Source organism: Colletotrichum truncatum (genome assembly GCF_014235925.2).
Source record: "Colletotrichum truncatum strain CMES1059 chromosome Unknown Contig_0007, whole genome shotgun sequence".
NCBI lineage: Eukaryota > Fungi > Ascomycota > Sordariomycetes > Glomerellales > Glomerellaceae > Colletotrichum > Colletotrichum truncatum.
Genome location: NW_027222404.1, coordinates 616231 through 634568, shown reverse-complemented (window position 1 = coordinate 634568; position 18338 = coordinate 616231). Strand labels below are relative to the sequence as shown.

Genomic DNA, 18338 nt, shown 5'->3' with positions numbered 1-18338 from the left:
TTATGGCCTTCTTTTTCATCCGCTCACGCCCTCGTCAAGGGGGTGGGCGGGCGGTTGCTTGAACACTAAACCCCAGCCAGGGTTCGGCAAATTCAGTGGCCGACGAGTCACAACGAAGAGCACAGTTTCCAGCGTTCCGTGGTGTGTGGCTCTGTAGCTTCATGGCGCGGACAAGACATATGCGACTTCTTGGCTTTTCTGCTCTCAGAACGTCTTTCGCTGCCTTGTCTTTTTGTTTTTCGCCCCAGGTTTCCCATCATTGGTTATACCCCTCCACTCCGCTTCGTTCCCGTTCCGTCCCTCGGATGCATCTGACCGTTGGCTGAGAGATCTCAGTTCAGTCGATCTTGCTCATCTTGCGGGGTTAGCCAAAGAGAAGACGTTGATGGGTTAAGGGGGGAGCGGTTGGGCTTTCAAAAGGGTCACAGATCATCACGGTTGTCCAGAGAGAGGGAGAGGCCACTATGATCGTCAGTGTGTCGCCCCCTTCCTGGTGAATGTGTTTGCCAAGCGGGTACACCACGACTGGGCAACAAAAGGTTCAGTCAGGGAGCGGAAGTCAAGAATACAGACAGGATGCGAGGGAAGAAGAAGAAGGCTACAGTAGAAAAATCCCCGTAGCCGGCTCCCCAAGCCGAGTAGCCCGGCCATTCGCTGCATCCGACTGTCCAACGCATCCCCGGCTCTTCCTCCACAACCCATTATCGGGGGCCTTCCATTAGTTCGGTTTCCATTTCCATTTCCCTAGCATTCGCATAATACAGAGCCTGTCCAATGAGGGGCGAGGTATTTGGGGTGGTCCCCGCGATAGTAACCCTTCCCCCCCCCCCCCCCTCCCCCTCTCCGCGTCGAGCTGCCTGCAGCATAGTACATTATACAGCTTTCGTGCAGCGCGCTTGCAGCCCGAGCGAACGTGGGGGGTATTAATCCCGGAACGCTGCGAAAGCTTGTGAGACGAACCGCAGTGGGTTGTCCTGTCTCTCATGTCTGAGTGGCTGACTGCAGAGTACCTTTACCCCCCTCCTTTTTGGTCGTGAGTAGCCACCCACACACCCAAGGCTTTTTTATTTTTTTTTTTTTTTTTTTACTTTCATGTGCTCTGTGCATAAGGTGCGGAAAAAGAGAAAGAGGAAAGAAAAATGACATGTTGCTCTAACTTCCCACTTAAAAGCCCGGAGACGTCGGGGCTTCGAGGGGAGCCACGCCAGCTGTTGGGAGCTAGCTAGGAGCTGGTTTAGGGGATAAGTCGGACGGAGGCTTGGGACTGTGACACTCGAGTGGGATAGCTGGGTTTGGAGTTGGTGCGGTGCCTCACGCCCGCATTCTGGCAAGTCGGTAACAAGCTGGTGATGATCAAGTAGGAATGGTGGTTACAAGAAGGACGAGAAGGAGGTGACGAGAGAGGGATCACCCTTGAATGACTGGCTGAAGGGAGTGTGCCATCCCACCACCTCGACAGAATATCCCATCTGCGCATCTCCAAGCGCTATGTTTCACGCGCCGGACCCCGGAGCATGCCGATATAGGAGACAGAAGAGGTTGTCTTGGCAAACCACAGGCGGTTGAAAAGTGTCCGTGAGAAATGAGAGTTTTTGTGGTATGGGTCGGGCTGTGCGTATTACTCGATGGTTAAGTGTAAGAGAAATCATGGGAATTTGACCGAATTGTAGAGTCCCATTTTTGCAGCACATCTGCTGCAGGGCCTCTTTTTTTTATTTTGTCTTTATTTCTTTATTTCCTTCGGTACTACTATTCTACTATTACAACGACTAGGCGCAGGAGCCTTGGCTTGTGCGCACGTCCACCACACCTACGTCAGGAATCGTCAGGGTCAGGGTATGTGCGGTGTCTTCGGCTTGTTATTCGCCCGCAAGAGAGATGATGAGAGACACACCTGTTCAAGAGAGACAGACAGACAGCCACCGCAATAGCGCCCGCTTCCCCTCCCCTCCCACCTCCAGAGGCAAAGAAAGAGTGGCATTTTCATCCTTTTTTGAGTTCTCGAGTTGTAATAAGGCCCTGTCAACTTTTGAACTAACCCCGCATTCGATCGGCCCCCGATTTGCTGGTCGACCTGCGCGGCCACCACCACTACACTCAGGGTCCAACCAACCATGAACCATGCCACACGCCCGTCCCCTTCGCTATGTACACCCGTCCCTATCCATACACCTATGATTTACACCTCGTGGTTGCTCGACGTCCACCACCACTACCGTTGACACTACGGACAGACCAGGGGTCCAAGGCTCCGAGAGGGCTGGCGGGCGTGTGTGCTGGGTCGAGGGTAGAAGACACCAAGAAACAGAAGATGGGAGAGGACCGAAATGTCTATAAGATCTGCCTCCCTCCTCCATCATTTTCCAGTCTTCTTTCCCTTTTTTCTTCTTCATCACTCTCGACGACAAACAAGTTACCGAAAAGTACTTCATTCTCAGCCTCGAGCAACCTCTGTCTACAAACACCAACACTTACACACACAAACCACCCACCACCACCACCAAAATGCCTGCCGCCCCCAGCTGCTGCAAATGCGGAAGCATGATTGTCATCAGCAACTCATGCCCTTCCTGCGGTCACCAGGAGTGCCGTACCTGCCTGTAAACATCTCAATAATGAACGAGCGAGAGCCAATCTGAAGGGGAATCAAACGGCGTGAAAACCTTTTTTTTTTTTTTCCCCCTTCCGTAGCTGGCTTCATCCACTTCCGCTTTTCATTACACCGAGAGAGGCTCCGATAAGGCAGAAAACACCACACCCATTACACCAAAAAAACACAAACTCACCTTACACCACAAATCAAAATGCACACACGCCCACATCCACCGCCAATGGACGGACGGCACGCCTCACGCTTTTGGGCGCGCCAGGCTGAACATTTGTTGCGGCCCCCCCCCCCCCCCCCCCCCCCCCCCCCCTGGGCCAAACCAACCCACAATGTTCGACAAGCCGATGAATTCCGAGCCTTCACAATCCACATTCAAGCTATGAGGCTCCACGAAAACTTTTCGGCATCCCCATTTTCTCTCTCTCAACACCACACGGATACTATCCGTGACACGGCCTCCCCGTTGTGGCCTTATTCCCGGTGGCGAGACGACCAAGAGAGAGAGAGGGCACGAACGGCGTCTGATGAATGGAGTTTGGATTTTTTGATTTGGGTCAGACCCTTTTTTTGTTTTTTTTTTCCTCATTTCACGATGAATACCCCCCATACCCACCCGTTTTTGAACCATGTATTTTTATTATTATTTTTCTGCAGTCCTACCAGCCAACGGCGTTGGATCAAGGAAAGGAAGTCATTTTTGTTTGACGGGAAATTAGGAATGCTCAAGGGATACTTTTTTGCTAAGAAAACTTTCAAAAACTATTTACAAAAACGTGTCGCCGCTTAGCCAATGTCGCCGCTCAAAAACACTCAGAAAATCAAACCAATAAACATTGTTATCTCAAAAAAAAAAAAAAAAAAAAAAAAAAAACAATCACCATCATCTTTTATGAAAGTGACAGACAGCTGCACAGCACAGTCAAGCCGACGTGACCGAACATTTGCCCGCCTCCCGCCTGCCTTGCGGCCTGGGCACCGACAGTAAAAAGGTTGTAAATGACGCCGGGGAAAAAAAGTGGCTCTAATCCAGACCGTCACTAGCGCCGGATTTATTCTGTCATCTTCTCTTTCCTGCGCATCCGACACGGTACCCCACCGAACGGGACCGGTCACGGACCATGAGAGAAAGAGAAAAAAAAAAAAAAAAAAAAAAAACCGGGTGTGAAAAAGTGATGGCATGTTTTTTTTTACTATGGACCGACTGGTCACCGTAATTTAAAAGTCGACCCATCGTGAAACCTCCGTGGTGCGTTGTTGTAGACGGTGTATGGCTCGCCTACGGATCCAGGCCGGCCTCTAAAATGCGGTTGGCGGCCCATCCGATCGTCCTGCCGCAGCCCCGAGGCTTGTTTTTCTGGGACGAAGATGCACGATCGGCGGTGCGTGGCGTGTTTCCTTCATCCAGTCGACGAGAAATCTGTGACTATAGGTACTCTACAGAGGACAGTAGCAGGTAACGCGGAAGATTTAGGAACCAGTTGAAGGTGTTGTCTCAAGCGGGTTGGATGCTGCCTGTTTTTCGCCTCTGATGCGGTCCAATCATTGCATCGATCATCTACGACCCTACCTGTATCCAGGGATGCGACGAGGGAAGGACGACAATGAGAGCAAACAGCAGTTGAAGGATATGCCCACGGGGTTATCCGCCCCCCGGATACCTACCTACATGCCAAGTTTTTTTTTTTTTTTCCCCCAATGTTTGAACCTCAACTCAACACCACCATCCGCGAGACGAATCGCTAGTTGAAACGTCCAATTTTATGGACCCAAAGAGGAGGGGTGTGTTGTTGGTTTGCGGCCTGCCCTGTTCAGGGTTCCCCAGAGTGCTTCCCCAAATAGACAGACGGGTCACGCATCAACTTTGATATTGCCCCCCCCCCCCCGTCTACTACCCAGCAGAAGTAAATATAGGATGCCAAGACGATGGGAAACCTTCTGGTTGAAACAATTGTTTCCTCCCACTTTCGGCGCCAGCCGTGAGTGCGATTAATCAACAGACCATTTGTGTAAACGCTTTTATTTTCCGCATTGAGCGTGGCAACCGGAGGTGCTCTGAATGATGTCCGCAGCATGCCAGCGTTTAATCTTGATATTGTTGTGTGCATGCGTTACCGCGTATTGTCTGCTGATTGCAGGGTTTACACTTGGGTGGAGAGCTGTTCGAGGCATGGTTTGGGAAGCAATGGGAAGCATTGCACATAGTTTGTAATAACCTATTATTCTAGGACCCAAAAGAATCCTTTGACTTTGTACTGGGGTCTCTTGCTCGGCATTTTCAGCCCCTGATCAACAGCTCCAGCACCATCACACGAACTACTCCCACCAACAAGAGCCCTGCCTCCTCCAACTCTTTGATGACCAACAAGAGCCTTCTTCACCCCTAACCCAAGCCATCTTCCTTCCAATAAACCATTCAAGTTAGAATCTTTCTTATCTGGAGACTTGTTCCCACAGCTAGTCAAGCTTTTAATGGTGTCTGACTGTAATAAGTATTCTCAGCCTCTCTGGCGGGTGCGACTCCGGCTCGAATATTTCTTCCACCATTTCGTAAACCTCTTCAGCCTGGGATGAGCAGCAATAAATATGCAGCACGCAAAAGTTCGGAAAATCCCCTTGTTGCATAGCTTCAACGAGCCATTTGATATCCTCTTCGACTAACTCACCCCAGCCTAAGAGGACAAGTTTTGTTATCGACCGAGGTAAGTTTTTGACCAGTCCGTTCGGAATCATGCCGTCCATGTCATGCGGGTCAAACAGAAGGGGGTCAAGGCTGAGTTCTGTGAGATTCTCAAATGCTTCAAACGTCAACGGAAGCAAAGGCGCGGCCGGTTGTTCCATTGATATGATATCGACTGATATCGTCTTGAGAATTTTCGGGTTTTGTTGAAGGCCTCTACAAATGGCTTGAGGCGTGGTCACGTCCATATGAGGTCCCATTCTTGTATAACGAAAGTCTTGTAGCTTTGGAAAACATCCCATCAGCTGGGCAATCTCAACCTCGCTTCGAATGTGAGCATCTAATAAGTTTAGGCGCCTGAAAAAAATATATCAGCACAACTGTCTATCTTACTGTACGTTTTATAAACAACATTACCTGACGTTCTTGAAGGTGTAGCCGATACTTGGAACAATGTAGAACCTGTTGAGAGAGAGCTCCGAGAGGTTCGGAGACATTTTGGACAAGTTGACAAAAAGCCGAGAAGTGTAGTCAGTGTTCCAAAGTAGGTAGAGGCTGGCAACATTCAACCTGGTAAACTCCAGCGCACGTCCCACAAATGGTGCTGTGAAGCTGCACGCGGAGAAAGATGGTACCCCTACCCCGGTGATGAGATGCGAATTCCGCTCAAAGTCTATTTTCAAGTGTAATTCTCTGATGTCGCGTATTTGTGTGAGCAAGAGATTCGACAGCATTACTTGCCGTTTTTCGATGTTGGTAACCCAGTGTGCATTGAACGGGATTCTCCAATGAATTGCTTCAATCGTCAAAGGCAAGACATCTTCTGCACGAACAACGACGTCGTCATCATGGTCATTCGGTGACACGTCTAGTTGGAGCATAGAAATCCGTTGACGAAGATCGGGGCGGCGAACTAGCGTTACTAAAAGAGACAAGAGTTTCCTGTCGACACGTTCCCAAATCCTTAGATAGACTTTTCGGTACAAAACAGCCTCGGCAGCACCTCTGAAAGCCTTGCACACTCTGCAAAGCTGTGCGAGCATGGATTGTTCCGAAGGCCAGTTGTATAGTTGACATGCGGTAGAAGGACCCCGAAGGCATTCGAAAACCATGCGGACCAGCTCTGGGGGGATTCTTCCAACTTGAGCCATTGCAGTGATCTTGCTGTCCAGGCCAGACGTTAATGGATATAGTCGTCGTGTTCGTAGCTAGCTGGTCAGAAACGTTGTAGTAGTGGAGCTAACAATGGATAAAAAAAAAACGCCGTCAAGTATGTTGGAATAGAGAAACAGAGAATTGGTGTTGATGCTGAGATGAAGTCGTTGGGAGAGACAAACAAGACGTTGGATGTCAACGAGCAGCACAAGAAGGAACGACCATCGTCTTTCCGTTTTGGATTTACACCACCTTAAGCAGGTGTTCATTGAGAAGGCACGAAGTAGAAATTTATTTTAGAGAAAGCGCGAGTTTACGGCATCAACTACCTCGACACCGCACTTTCCCAAACTAGCAGGACCCAACCTGTGAGGGATTAATTCGATGAACCCTGTGTTAAATCGATATAACCGTTTTTCGTTGGATTAACATCGCTATTGGCGTGATTGGAAATACCTTTTAAACTCCATTTCAAGAGTCCGGTGTCTAATGCCAACACACTCCAGTCGTTACACTCGGGAGGCTTCCAGAGACCGTCATAATTCAGTTCCTCTCTAATTCAGCGATCAATGTGATCACATAATATCAAAACACCGAGCTGGAGTTTATGTGATAAAAAACGACGACCTAGGTTGGAAATATGGCGGCCTATTAGCCGATGTTAATCACCAATTCCGACAAACAAGAAAGATTTGTAGGTAGGCTGGAAACTTCCTGTCAAGATATTTTCAAGTATCTCCTGAAGTTCTTGATCTTATCAACTGACGATTTAGTGCTTCATAAACTTGTTGGCTTACACAAAAGGTGTCTGTGCCTCGAATAGGCGATAAAATATGTTTATGGAACTTGGATTTTGTGCTCTCAGATACCGCTACAAGAAATATTTCATTTTACCGGTAGGATGGGAATACATCTTTTCAGGGGCACCAGTGAATACGTCACCATACCACCATACAACACTCACTTCAGGTTAACAACAGTTTATCAATAGCTCATACCTAGTTAAATCTCAGTAAGCCTCAGTGAGAAGAATAAGCATGAGATTCTTTGCTATGAAAGCACCCTAGATAAGAATCGACACTGCAGTATTGACCGGGTCCATAACGGTATAAGGAATGCTCCCCTTATCCATGCTCCTACTCGTAACCAGGAATTCAACCTCCAAATCACGAAGGCCATAGTAAAACGCCTCGCTAATCTTCTGGATCTTCCTGCTCTCTCTGTCCAGGCGGCAGTGCGTCCTCCACTGCGAGTGCGCAAAGTGGATCAAGCTGCTGTCGCTGGCAACCTTGAAGCTGAGAAGCCAGGGCACCTGCGCCGCGAGCAGCCACTCCCTCTGTCGTCCGATAGGCAGCGCCCTGGTCATGTCTGCCTCGGTGTAACCCAGCAACTCCTCCAGAGTCTGGGGTAGGTTCTGGCACAGCATTGGAGGCTTGGCGATCACGAACGCCTGGTAGAAGTTCTGCAGGTAGTTGACCGTGGTGTGGAACGGCGACGCAATGTGGATGCACATGGTAACTGCATCACACAACTCATCCAGCGTCTGGATTGTAGGGAAACCTGTAATGCGGCCCTCGTTACGAGCTTCCTTGCACCAATCTTGGATGAAAACGTCCTCGCGCACCATCTCGTCCGCTCGTCCCTCCTCGTAGACTGTGAGGAGCATGCCCATGACGTAGTCGCGGATGACGTGCCACATGGACAAGATGTTTTTGGCGTAGGCGTAGTTCTTGTACTTCCTATCCTCGAGACCCTCCTTGGTGTTGGGGAACCCTCGGCGTGCGAGGTCGTTGGGGACGTAGTTCTGCACGTAGTCGAAGCTCTCAAACTCGTACGCCATGAACTTGAACGTCTGATCCGGGCTCAAGCCGATGAGATCTTTGATGACCTGCGGTACGAGCGTCTGGCGCGCCGCCGCGTTGAGGGAGAGCGTCTTGTACCAGTGTGGCTGGAGCAACTTGTAGACGATGTGCTCCATGGGGATCGTGCGGTGAGTCGCGACGATGACGGACTCCTCGATGAAGTGCGCGCGGGTGAGATGGACGCCGACCTCGTGACGGATCCAGTCCGTCACCTGTGCGCAGGTCTTGGCGTACCGCCACGGCCAGTCTTCTTTCTCGAAGATGGAAGGGTCAGAGGGACGGTGGCGGCGGTTGAAGATGGTGACGGAGCTGGCCATGTTCTGTTTGTAGTCGCAGACGATGGCGACGGGGTGGAGCTTGCCGTCACCGAAGAGCTGGAAGAGAGTCACGGCGGCGCAAGCCCAGTTGTCTTGCGAAATAGGCTCTTTCCAGTGCATCGTCTCTCCGGGCTCTACGCCACAGGCTTTGCGGAAGTAGCGGCAGTCCTGAACGAACAGAGACGCCGGGTTGAGATCCGACAGCGTCTTGGCCCAATAGGTGTACCCGTTCCTCTCGGCGGCGTCGATGAACTCCGCAAGCAAGTCCGCGGGCACCTTCTCGATGGTGGTGGGGTTGGTGCCGGTGAAAGCCTGGTCTGCGAACCGGCGGTCGCTGTACCAGTCTGGGAGTAGGCCGATGTTGGTACCGCGCTCGATGTCGGTGCCGGTCTTGCGATGGAACCGATTGTACCTCTCACAATCGGCGATAGTAGGACCAGCTTGCGGGCAACCGCCGATAAGGGCGTCGAGCTTGCCGAAAAGAAAATCTTCGCTCTTGTTGATGAAGTTGTCGGGGACAACCTGCTGAACCATAACGCCCGTCTCAATGAGACCCATGGCATTGAAGATGCAGAGCTTGGGCACGTCGTTTGCTAGGGGGACACATTGGAGGTGAGGCGGGTACGCAAGGTTGCCCTTTTCATCGTAGGGAAAGGATGAGTATTGGTAGATTGTCTTCTTAAATTCCAAGTCGATGAAGCGGGGGATTGTGGGCTCAATTTGGAGAACATCGAAGTAGGACTCGAAACTGTGTTTGGGTACCTGTTAGTGCCCAGCATAGCAACCGTTGGCTGGCTGGGGAGGTACCTACCTGCGCTCGATCTTCTTATAGGCGTGGGTGACGGCGGCTTGGGTCCCATCGTAAGTACCCGATGAGATATTGCCCTTGCCCCTCCTTGCTTTCTTTTCAAGGTTCTGCTGATCAAGCCTAGTGACGATGCCCTGCCTCAAGAGTTCATTGTCGAAAACGCCAGGATCAAAGTCCACGAGAGAGAGCTCCGTGATTCTGGCACGAAGTCTTTTCTTCCTCTCCTCAAGACTTGGCTGCTTGAAAATATCTGCGACGGTAGGCAACCCCGGAACGTGTTCTGAAAAGATATGGCTTAGTATGGCGGCCATGGTGTTAGTGCTTGTCAACAGGAAATATTTGTGTGAAAGATGGCCTTCATGCGAGGTGCTTTCTTCCAGAGTTGAGAGTCGCCAAGATGCTGGATTTTATACAACTCATGTAAATTCATGGTAAAGCCTCGTGGTGCTGGTTAGGGTCCTGTTTTCGTTTGCTTCGTTTGGAATGCTGGTCAAGATAACAGCTGAGCTGAAGCTGATACTAGCTGCAACGGAAGGTTTCATCAGTTAACAACCAGAATTGAGTTTTGGACGAAAAACCAGAGAGACAGATGCTTGCAATAGGGTGGTAAAGCTGACGGATTCGCACAAGCATGGAAGCTTCACTTGGCTGTTTTCATGCACACTTCGTGGCCGCCGTCCCAAAAAGGCCATATCCACGTTGCCGAGGAACGCCAAATGTCTGCACGTGTGTCTTGTTCACCAGTTTCCATCATATAATCCTGTAATTAGATGTTAAGGTTCTAAGGAACACTGTCTCTTTCGGCGGAATGCACACCGTTTTGCGCAAGCGCGCCTGAAGTGTTATTCTAAATAGAAGGAGTGACTTATTCAGCGACCAGAATAAGACATAGAGTCCGACCTCTTCCCTAAAGACTTAGGCCTTGTGTGACAGCTCACAGCCGAGCTTCATTAATCTATACCTACTGAGGAGGATATGACAAGTGGCTGAGGATTTAACAAGAACACATCTAACGAAGGGGCGAGTATCCCAATCCTTGCTGCAGCCAAGTTAATTTACACTCCACAGGTAACCTGTCGATCATCTTCTTGAGCTGAAGTTTTCCGTTCACACGTGTCTTAGCATAAAAGCTTGGGTTGGGCTCAATTGGCCGGCGGGCAGTCCACAAATTCCTGCTGCGGACTTTGAACGGTTTGTGGAACCCAGCTACCGGGGGGAAACATGCCCAACTGGTGAGGTGAGGTAGACACGCCGGATCCATCAAGAATGTCTCGAGAATAGACACATAGTCTCCGGAAGGGCTGAGGCTGAGGGAGGGGTAAATCTGGGGGTTGCAAGGTAAGACATTTTGAGCACAAGACATTCTACGACTTCCGTGATGAAATAACATATAGAAGGGCTCAAGAAGAACAGATTCGGCGCTGTCACTGTCATGTATCTATCCTTGTATGCTGTTGTATTCGCCGGAATGGTAGGTGCTAAGGTATTGGAAATACCGTTGGGGGTGACTGTTTCAGACGCTAGGTTATTCCCCTAAAGTAGTGGATGCTCCCGGTCATCTATATAACAGCAGAAGAGGGGATCTAAGCAAATACAAGCTCACCAAGGCCGACTGAAAACGGCCCATCAATATACACAAGAAATAGGGCTGGCTTCGGAGCGGGGCCGGAATACGGATACTTGAGAAGCTATCGGCGGTTAGGTACCCACCTACCCAGTTGTTCGGGTGCGGCCGATGCTAAGCATGGTGGGGTAAGAGGGGTTTTTCGTTGTATCTTAGGGGTCTACTTTGTGGTTTTCCAGCTATTACAGATACCTAAGTTTAACATGTAGTGAACCCCATCGGAGAAACATTGTTCTAGTCCGAGCTATCCAACACCCCAAGCCCTGGTCATTCCACTGCTGCCCCTCAACCCCTCCTCAAATTTTTCAATGCGCTTGTACTATTATTGAAAGGTGGTGTTGGTTTACCCCCCCTTCAATCTTCCCCACTAACTTATTCCTTCGCGACCACACCATTTTCGTCAAGCCCATCTTCTTTGGACATAACATACTTGTTCTGGTGCCTCCAACTTGTGCACAGCACTAATCAACCGCAACCATGTCCGACCAACAAAAGCCGACATGCCGCATTCTGGTCATGGCCTCTGGCAATGGCTCCAACTTCCAGGCACTTATCGACGCCGTTGCCTCAGGAAGGATCCCTAATAGCAAGATCATTCGTCTCATTGTGAATCGCAAAAATGCATATGCAAAGACTCGGGCGGAACAAGCAAGTAGGCTTATCCTGCTTGGAGTTGATTTCAATGAAACATTCTAACGTAAAATAGACATCCCTTGGGAGTGCTTTAACATGATTAGCAATGGCTTTTTGGCAAAGGGAGAAAAGGACGAGGCAAAGGCGACTGAGGCGCGTCAGAAGTATGACGCCGTGCTGGCGGAGAAAGTCCTGGCTGAAAAGCCAGACCTGGTGGTCCTCGCCGGATGGATGCACGTCTTCACGAGCCCCTTCTTGAGACCGTTGGAAAGCGCGGGAATCAAGGCCATCAACTTACACCCTGCACTACCAGGTAAGTCCCCTAGTCTATGGTAGTCCCCAACACTTACACTTTATAAAGGCAAGTTTGATGGAGCCGGTGCGATAGAGCGTGCCTATGAAGCGTTCCAGGCTGGCCAGATCGAGGAAACAGGCATCATGGTTCACAACGTCATTGAGGCAGTGGATCAGGGTAAGCCGATCATGACCAAGACGATTCCGTGCCAAAAGGGAGAGGCGCTGGCTCAGTTTGAGGAGAGGATACACTCTCACGAGCATGAATTGATTGTGGAGGCCACGGCCAAAGTGGTTAAGGAGATTCTGGGACTTTAATCGCGCTCTGGCTGCCCCTCGAAACCTCGGAGTCTACCTAGAAGAGATCGCCAGATCGGACTTAAAAAGGTCGAACTTTGGCGTTCATGCGGTGATAGATGTCCACATGCGTGGATATGCTTTCGGCTATAAAACTACAGCTCTGTGAAAGTATCAGCTAGATGCCGGTACAAAGAGCTGAGGCGAAAATGTGAATATTTTCAAGCAACCAAAGCCGATGACGTAATGGTAGCTTCATGCCATGTATTTGATAGGCGTTTCAGACGCCAGGCAAACATCTCTCTGGCCAATCTTTCGTCCAAATTACGGATAATTGTTGCCGAGATTGTGTCTCAGAGCGGCTGCCTCTACGACCAGCTTTTGGGCTGTTGAGAGTCACAAAGTATAGGTGCTGGCTTTTATTCTGTAAAGGCCTGCGACGCTTCTTAGCTCAGGAGGAGCAGTCTTGTTTTCTTTCCATAGAATAAGACAACATTTGATACCATCTCGTGTACGTTTTTAGTCTCTAGAGCCACAGCTAAGAGTTGACATCCAGGCTACAATACAGATAGCCAAGGACCGGAGCCCAAAACCAACTCAGCTCCTCACACAGCCCGCCACCAGCGTCTGAACTTGATATTAATTGATAGGAAAGGTATGAACTTAGCAACGGAAATTTTGGTTTGAAGCAGAGAAAACTTTAAAAACGTTATTCAAGATATAGTGACACAAAGCCCCTATTATTTGCACACGTATTGTTGTGTCTATACAACAATACCCTTGGCTTTCCTATCCATGACTGGCCGTAACATCTTATAACACCCAGCCCACATCGCCAGCGAGACAAGTGGAAAGACGCCTGACAAATATAGCGCAAAGCTATACCCCTTGACCTGAGCCATCCAGCCTCCTAATGAGTGCGAGATGGCAGCACCAGTCTGGCGGGTCACGCCGCCAACGATACCAAAAGTAACGTTGACTCGTCCGCTTCCAGCCATCATGACGGCCAGAAGCCCCGGTATTGCAACGCTCTGAATACCTGCACCAATACCATCGAGGATTTGAACAGGCCAGACGCCCCAGCTCTTGATAAACCGTCCTGCAATGGCGGCGCGGATAGGCAAGACGGCGTATGATATCAAAACAGTGAACCAGTATCCCTGGCGGCCAGCGAACCACGACGTCAGTATCGACATGATGACCATGGTGCCCTGCGCAATGATGACAGTGAGGCCAGTTGTACCGGCGGGATCTCCCTCGCCTGCAGCCACGAGTGCCTGGCCATAAAGAAAGAGAATCGCAGCATTGCCAAGGTGAAACAAGAATATGGTGACGGCTACAACGCCGAGTGGTCGATTATTCACAAAGAGCCTAAATGCGGTGTTCAAGTACGTGTTCACTTTGGCCTTTGGGCTGGTATTTGGACTCTCATGCAGGGAACTCTCACCACTTTCTTCGTCATCAGCCGCCTCTGAGCTTCTTCTTTCTCGAATTTGCCGAGTATCATCGGTCCCGTTTCCATCACCCGCAGGAGGCCCTCCTCTTGCGGCTTTGTGATCGATCGCCCGTTCCGGCAGCAAAAAGACGGACACCATTGTTGCTACGCAAAAAGCAATGACCAGCCAGAAGACCGCCGTCAGCCCGAAGCGTGAGCCTAGGAGACCCGCCAGTCCCGCGCTGACCATGTTGCCGGCATGGTTCGCCGCTTGGTTGCGCCCGTTGAGTGAGCGAAAGCTGTGTTTACTCTTGCTGGCGTCGTCTTCGTCACGGTCATGAGAGCAAATACCAAGTGTGAGCGCCACGAGCAGAGGCATCATGCTCGTACCTGCGACGGCAGAAACGATTTGTGTGGAAAATACGAGCGCCGGGTGCGTGCTAAGGAGGTTGAGCCCTTGCGACACACCGACAAGGAGGGCGCATGTGGCGACGAGAAGGCGCTTATGACTGGCAAAGTTCCAGAATCAGTTTACCTCGAGGTGATAAAAACGAATGATACTACTCGTTTCACAGTGCTTATCAAGTACTCACTTCGTCGCGTCTATAAGCGCACCAATTGGCCCAGTCGCGATAATGGTGGCCACGCCACTCACCGTGTTGACTGAGCCGCGCAGACCGGGAGCCCATCCGCGTTGCTGCAGGTAAACGCCAAGAAAGGGGCCAAGCCCGTCTTGCACATCACCCATGAAGAAAGCCATGATGAACAGGGCCCAACGCGCCCAACTCTTCAGCTTAGCATCTTCCACGTGTACCGGCCCAGGTTCTATTTGCGTATCTGTCTCATTTAGGGGCACTTCTAAGATTGTGGGCGGCGCTGATGCGGAGAAGTTGATCGGTTCGTCCTTCTTGCTGTCAAAGTCCGAGCTCAACTCAATCGGATGGAGGGACTCAAGGCTGATGGCGTTGCGCGGGTAAGCTTGGTAACACTTATTGTCCATTGTCTCTCATCACACGAAGATGTGATCTTGCATGCCAAGAGGCCACTGGGCGGGGGTTCATGGTGTTATAAGACGTGTCGTCCCATTTTTCATCGGGACAGCACAGGACTGACGCAGACAAGAGGTCCTGACAACTACGTCAACAAGAGGGCCGCCCCGACGTACATATGAAACATTGCCAAATATAACCACTTGAGCAAACCTTTTTTCTCAGCTTAATTGGGCTTTTACATGTCCCAACATACTTCATGTGCCATTGTAGATAAGGTTGGTCTTTACTTAACCTTGGACCGTGCACACACACAAAACAACCAGCCAAACAATTTGCTATTAGACAGAAGTCGGATCTAGCTTTGGACTGATTTTGACGGAGATGCTCTTCCAGCAATTTTCAACCTGCCCCGCGCAGCATACCAGGGACGTGCAAAGACCTGGGAGTGGCGATTGGTCTGGCCGCTCCTGAGCGACAAAGTTTGTTGAATCCAGACAAGGCTTTGAGTAAATCCCATGCTCACATGTTAAGCGGTCACAGATTGTGCGTTATATTGGTCACAATTAGCCGGTATATCCTGCCCCCGCAAGCTCACAACATATGATAGCTACAGCTATCGTACACCGCTGGGACGGGTAGCAGCTTTGGCGCTTGTCTCTGAACGGTTTAGCAAAGCCGCCAATGGCGTTCAGCTGAGATTCGGCTTCAATACCAAAGTAAGCTTCCCCAGAACTGAAAATAAACCGGCGGCCCAGCATTAACCAAATTAGGAACCAGGAAAACAAGAGGCTGGCTGCTCATTAGCCGCCAATTGTCTACGCAGAATGGCCAGATGTTTGATCTTCCAAGACGTAGGTATACAGGTAAACTCGGGAGCCAAAAGACGCAATAAGCTGAGCGCGTTGAGTAATGTAATCTCATGTCTTTCGAACAATTCTGTAATCCATACTTTGCGTATTAGCGTATATAATGCCAAGTTTGCGCCAGCATCAACTACCAGGCGCACACTTCTTTGACGCTGTCAACCATGGTGAAGTTTGAAATTCCATTGTCAACATGTGGGGATGGGGGATAACCGTTCCCCTCTAAGCTAGTGCTAGCCAAGTCGGTTCTACGCCGTTACCGTGCGTGCGGTCCAGGTACACGGACAAAGGAAAAGAGGCGTTATTCAGGGGCTTTAGTGTTTTGAAGCCTCAACTGTAAGCTCGACAGGACGCTGTTCCAGCCAAATTGCTTGTTGTTGCCAGAGCTCGCATGATACTTTGGAAAGGAGAATATCTTTCGTAGCGGTCGGTATGTTCCGAGCCGCTAGGATGGCTCTCCCAACAGTAACCAGCTTGTCATATGGAGCGATGGAATATATAAGCCCATGTCATATCCTTTTTCCTAAATCATTCTTCATCACACATCACTTCAACATCTTACCTTGCTATCAACAATCATGCATCTCTCTGTTCTTTTATCCTTGGCTGTAGCTGCCTTGGCAGCTACAGATAAGAGCTGTGGTGCTGAGTTGCCTTGCGACTTGGTGGCCCAAGTTCAAAATGGCACTCTCACTCGGCGCCAGAACCTCAATGAGCGTACCACAACCGCAAGTGTGGTACAGGCCTACAAGACCTGGAAGATCCATTCTAGTAACTGCTGGAGGTAAGTTTGTCAGAGTTCCTCGACCTTACGAGTCCCAACTGCCACATGTAAGCTAAATCATCATAGTGACACCGTTGGACACATGCGTGGACTTGATTGCCCTGCCGCAGGTACTGGTCCCAATACCATGACTGTTGAGGGGTGCTTGGATGCTTGTGAAGCTCAGGGCTACTCTCTTGCCGGCCTCGAGTGGTCCCAGGAATGCTGTACGTTATAGTTCTTCAGCTTACTGATACTGAGTTTCCCCATGCTGATGATTTTCTAGTCTGTGGAAACACCATGATTGGCCAAAACCGCCCAATTGCCGACACTAATTGCAACAATCCATGCAAAGGTAAGTGTGGCTCGATCAAATACTTGAGTTTGCCTGTCTAATGCCTCTCACTTAGGAAATCCGAGCCAACTCTGCGGAGGATCTGCTGCCATGAACCTCTACGTTCGGGATAACTACGCCTTCACCATGGGCCCAGCAGCTGTATTGCAGAGTGCCAACGGCTGGAACACCCCAGTGTGTATGAAGTAAGCACTTGAGAGAAGTCGTATATCGGAGTGATGGTATCATATTGACCGCCCCCGCTTGTACCAGGGACCCGGACGCCAACTTCCGTCTTCTGCCTGGCAAACCCAACCCTGAGGTCGACCCCAAGTCCATGACAGTGCAGAAATGTGTCGCCGCCTGTGGCGCAGCAGGGTACTCCTTCGCTGGTTTGGAATACGGCCGCGAGTGCTACTGCAGCAACACCGCGCCGTCCACAAGTGCGATTGCTCCCAACTCGGATTGTGACAACCCGTGCTTGGGCGATGCCTCTTCGTAAGAGACCCAAAAGTTACGACAGTGCCCACGAAAACGTACACTAACTAATGCCAAATAGGATTTGTGGTGGGCGCAACAGAATCTTGGTTTACACCAAGTCTCAGACCGTCACAATGCGCGGCATTATCCAGGCTATCAACAGGGATAACAGTCAAGTTATTGGTTACATGTCCAAGACACCATTCGAAGGTGGCCAGACACGTTATGATGTAAACGAGGCCAATGCTTTGATTGTTACTTTTCAGGTTCCAACTGGCTCGACGCTGCCCTCCAAGCAGTTGCAGATTGCAATGGGAGACAACACCAGTCCCCAGCCCAACACAATCCTTGGTCTTTTACAAGGCCGTGATGATGCGAACAGCGTTCTCTCTGCTGGCTCTTTCCAGTAAGCTCTTTTTCTTACCCAAAAACTAATGGCACATTGTTTGCAGCCGAGCGTTTGTCCAATATGTTTACTAATACACCCATCTTCCAATCGAACAGCTATACTTATATTGGCGGCACCAATCCTAGTAAGTTAATCCATTGAATTTACTTGCATAGACGACCAAAAGACGACATGTGGCTAATTCTGTTACCTCTGTAGCTCCCAAAGGAAGCCCCCCTGTCACGGTAGGCAATGCCTACACCACTGGCACAGGCCAGTCGCGCACCAGCGAATCCGATGTCGTAAGTATACCCAAGTCGGAAACGGCCGAGCCTTCTCCTCAACCTACCTTTACCTGATATACCGCAATGCTAACACCCGAATCACCAGTGGGTTTATGACCCGACTACCAATGAGATCACCGCAACATGGATCAACCCCGACGGTAGTAAGTATATCATCTTGATTTTGATTCCCCTCATCGATACCTGGTCCAAATAATGAAAACTAATGATCAATTCTTTCAACTATTTAAGATCCGATCAATGTCGACATTTTTACTCAAAGCACAGCCTTCTACACCGGCGGTGATAGGGCGGCTTTCTTGAGACGTTATCCTGCTGCTATTATGCCGCTCACGTTCAAGTTCATTGCAAAGCCCTAAAATCTAGGCAACTCATTCATGGGAAAAGACGAGAAGGGCGGGCACAGCTTTGAGTAGTTGGCTGTCCAACTGTTGATTGCCATGTTTATTTTAATAATGATTCGCTGTCAAGCAACAGAGAATAGGCCACAGGCTAAGGATACG

General features: G+C 50.0%; 4 protein-coding genes across 4 annotated transcripts; 2 read left to right on the top strand and 2 right to left on the bottom strand.

The window, feature by feature from the left end:
• Positions 1–7503: 7503 nt before the first annotated feature.
• Positions 7504–9738, bottom strand: CTRU02_210550 (lipoxygenase 1; the record flags this gene model as incomplete). Its single annotated transcript, XM_036730990.1, has 2 exons — positions 7504–9367; positions 9431–9738. The coding sequence occupies 2 exons, from the start codon at positions 9736–9738 to the stop codon at positions 7504–7506; spliced, it is 2172 nt and encodes a 723-aa protein (XP_036577285.1).
• Positions 9739–11528: 1790 nt separating this feature from the next.
• CTRU02_210549 (phosphoribosylglycinamide formyltransferase) lies at positions 11529–12296 on the top strand (the record flags this gene model as incomplete). Its single annotated transcript, XM_036730989.1, has 3 exons — positions 11529–11703; positions 11758–11997; positions 12046–12296. The coding sequence occupies 3 exons, from the start codon at positions 11529–11531 to the stop codon at positions 12294–12296; spliced, it is 666 nt and encodes a 221-aa protein (XP_036577284.1).
• A 743-nt stretch (positions 12297–13039) lies between these two features.
• On the bottom strand, positions 13040–14710 carry CTRU02_210548 (major facilitator superfamily transporter; the record flags this gene model as incomplete). The annotated part of the gene is made up of 2 exons (XM_036730988.1): positions 13040–14219; positions 14304–14710. 2 exons carry the CDS (start codon positions 14708–14710, stop codon positions 13040–13042), a joined length of 1587 nt encoding a protein of 528 aa, XP_036577283.1.
• Positions 14711–16431: 1721 nt separating this feature from the next.
• On the top strand, positions 16432–18194 carry CTRU02_210547 (copper radical oxidase (WSC domain-containing protein); the record flags this gene model as incomplete). The annotated part of the gene is made up of 9 exons (XM_070205471.1): positions 16432–16555; positions 16615–16683; positions 16739–16868; positions 16936–17160; positions 17222–17548; positions 17647–17675; positions 17750–17832; positions 17921–17978; positions 18103–18194. 9 exons carry the CDS (start codon positions 16432–16434, stop codon positions 18192–18194), a joined length of 1137 nt encoding a protein of 378 aa, XP_070060714.1.
• Between the last annotated feature and the right edge of the window lie 144 nt (positions 18195–18338).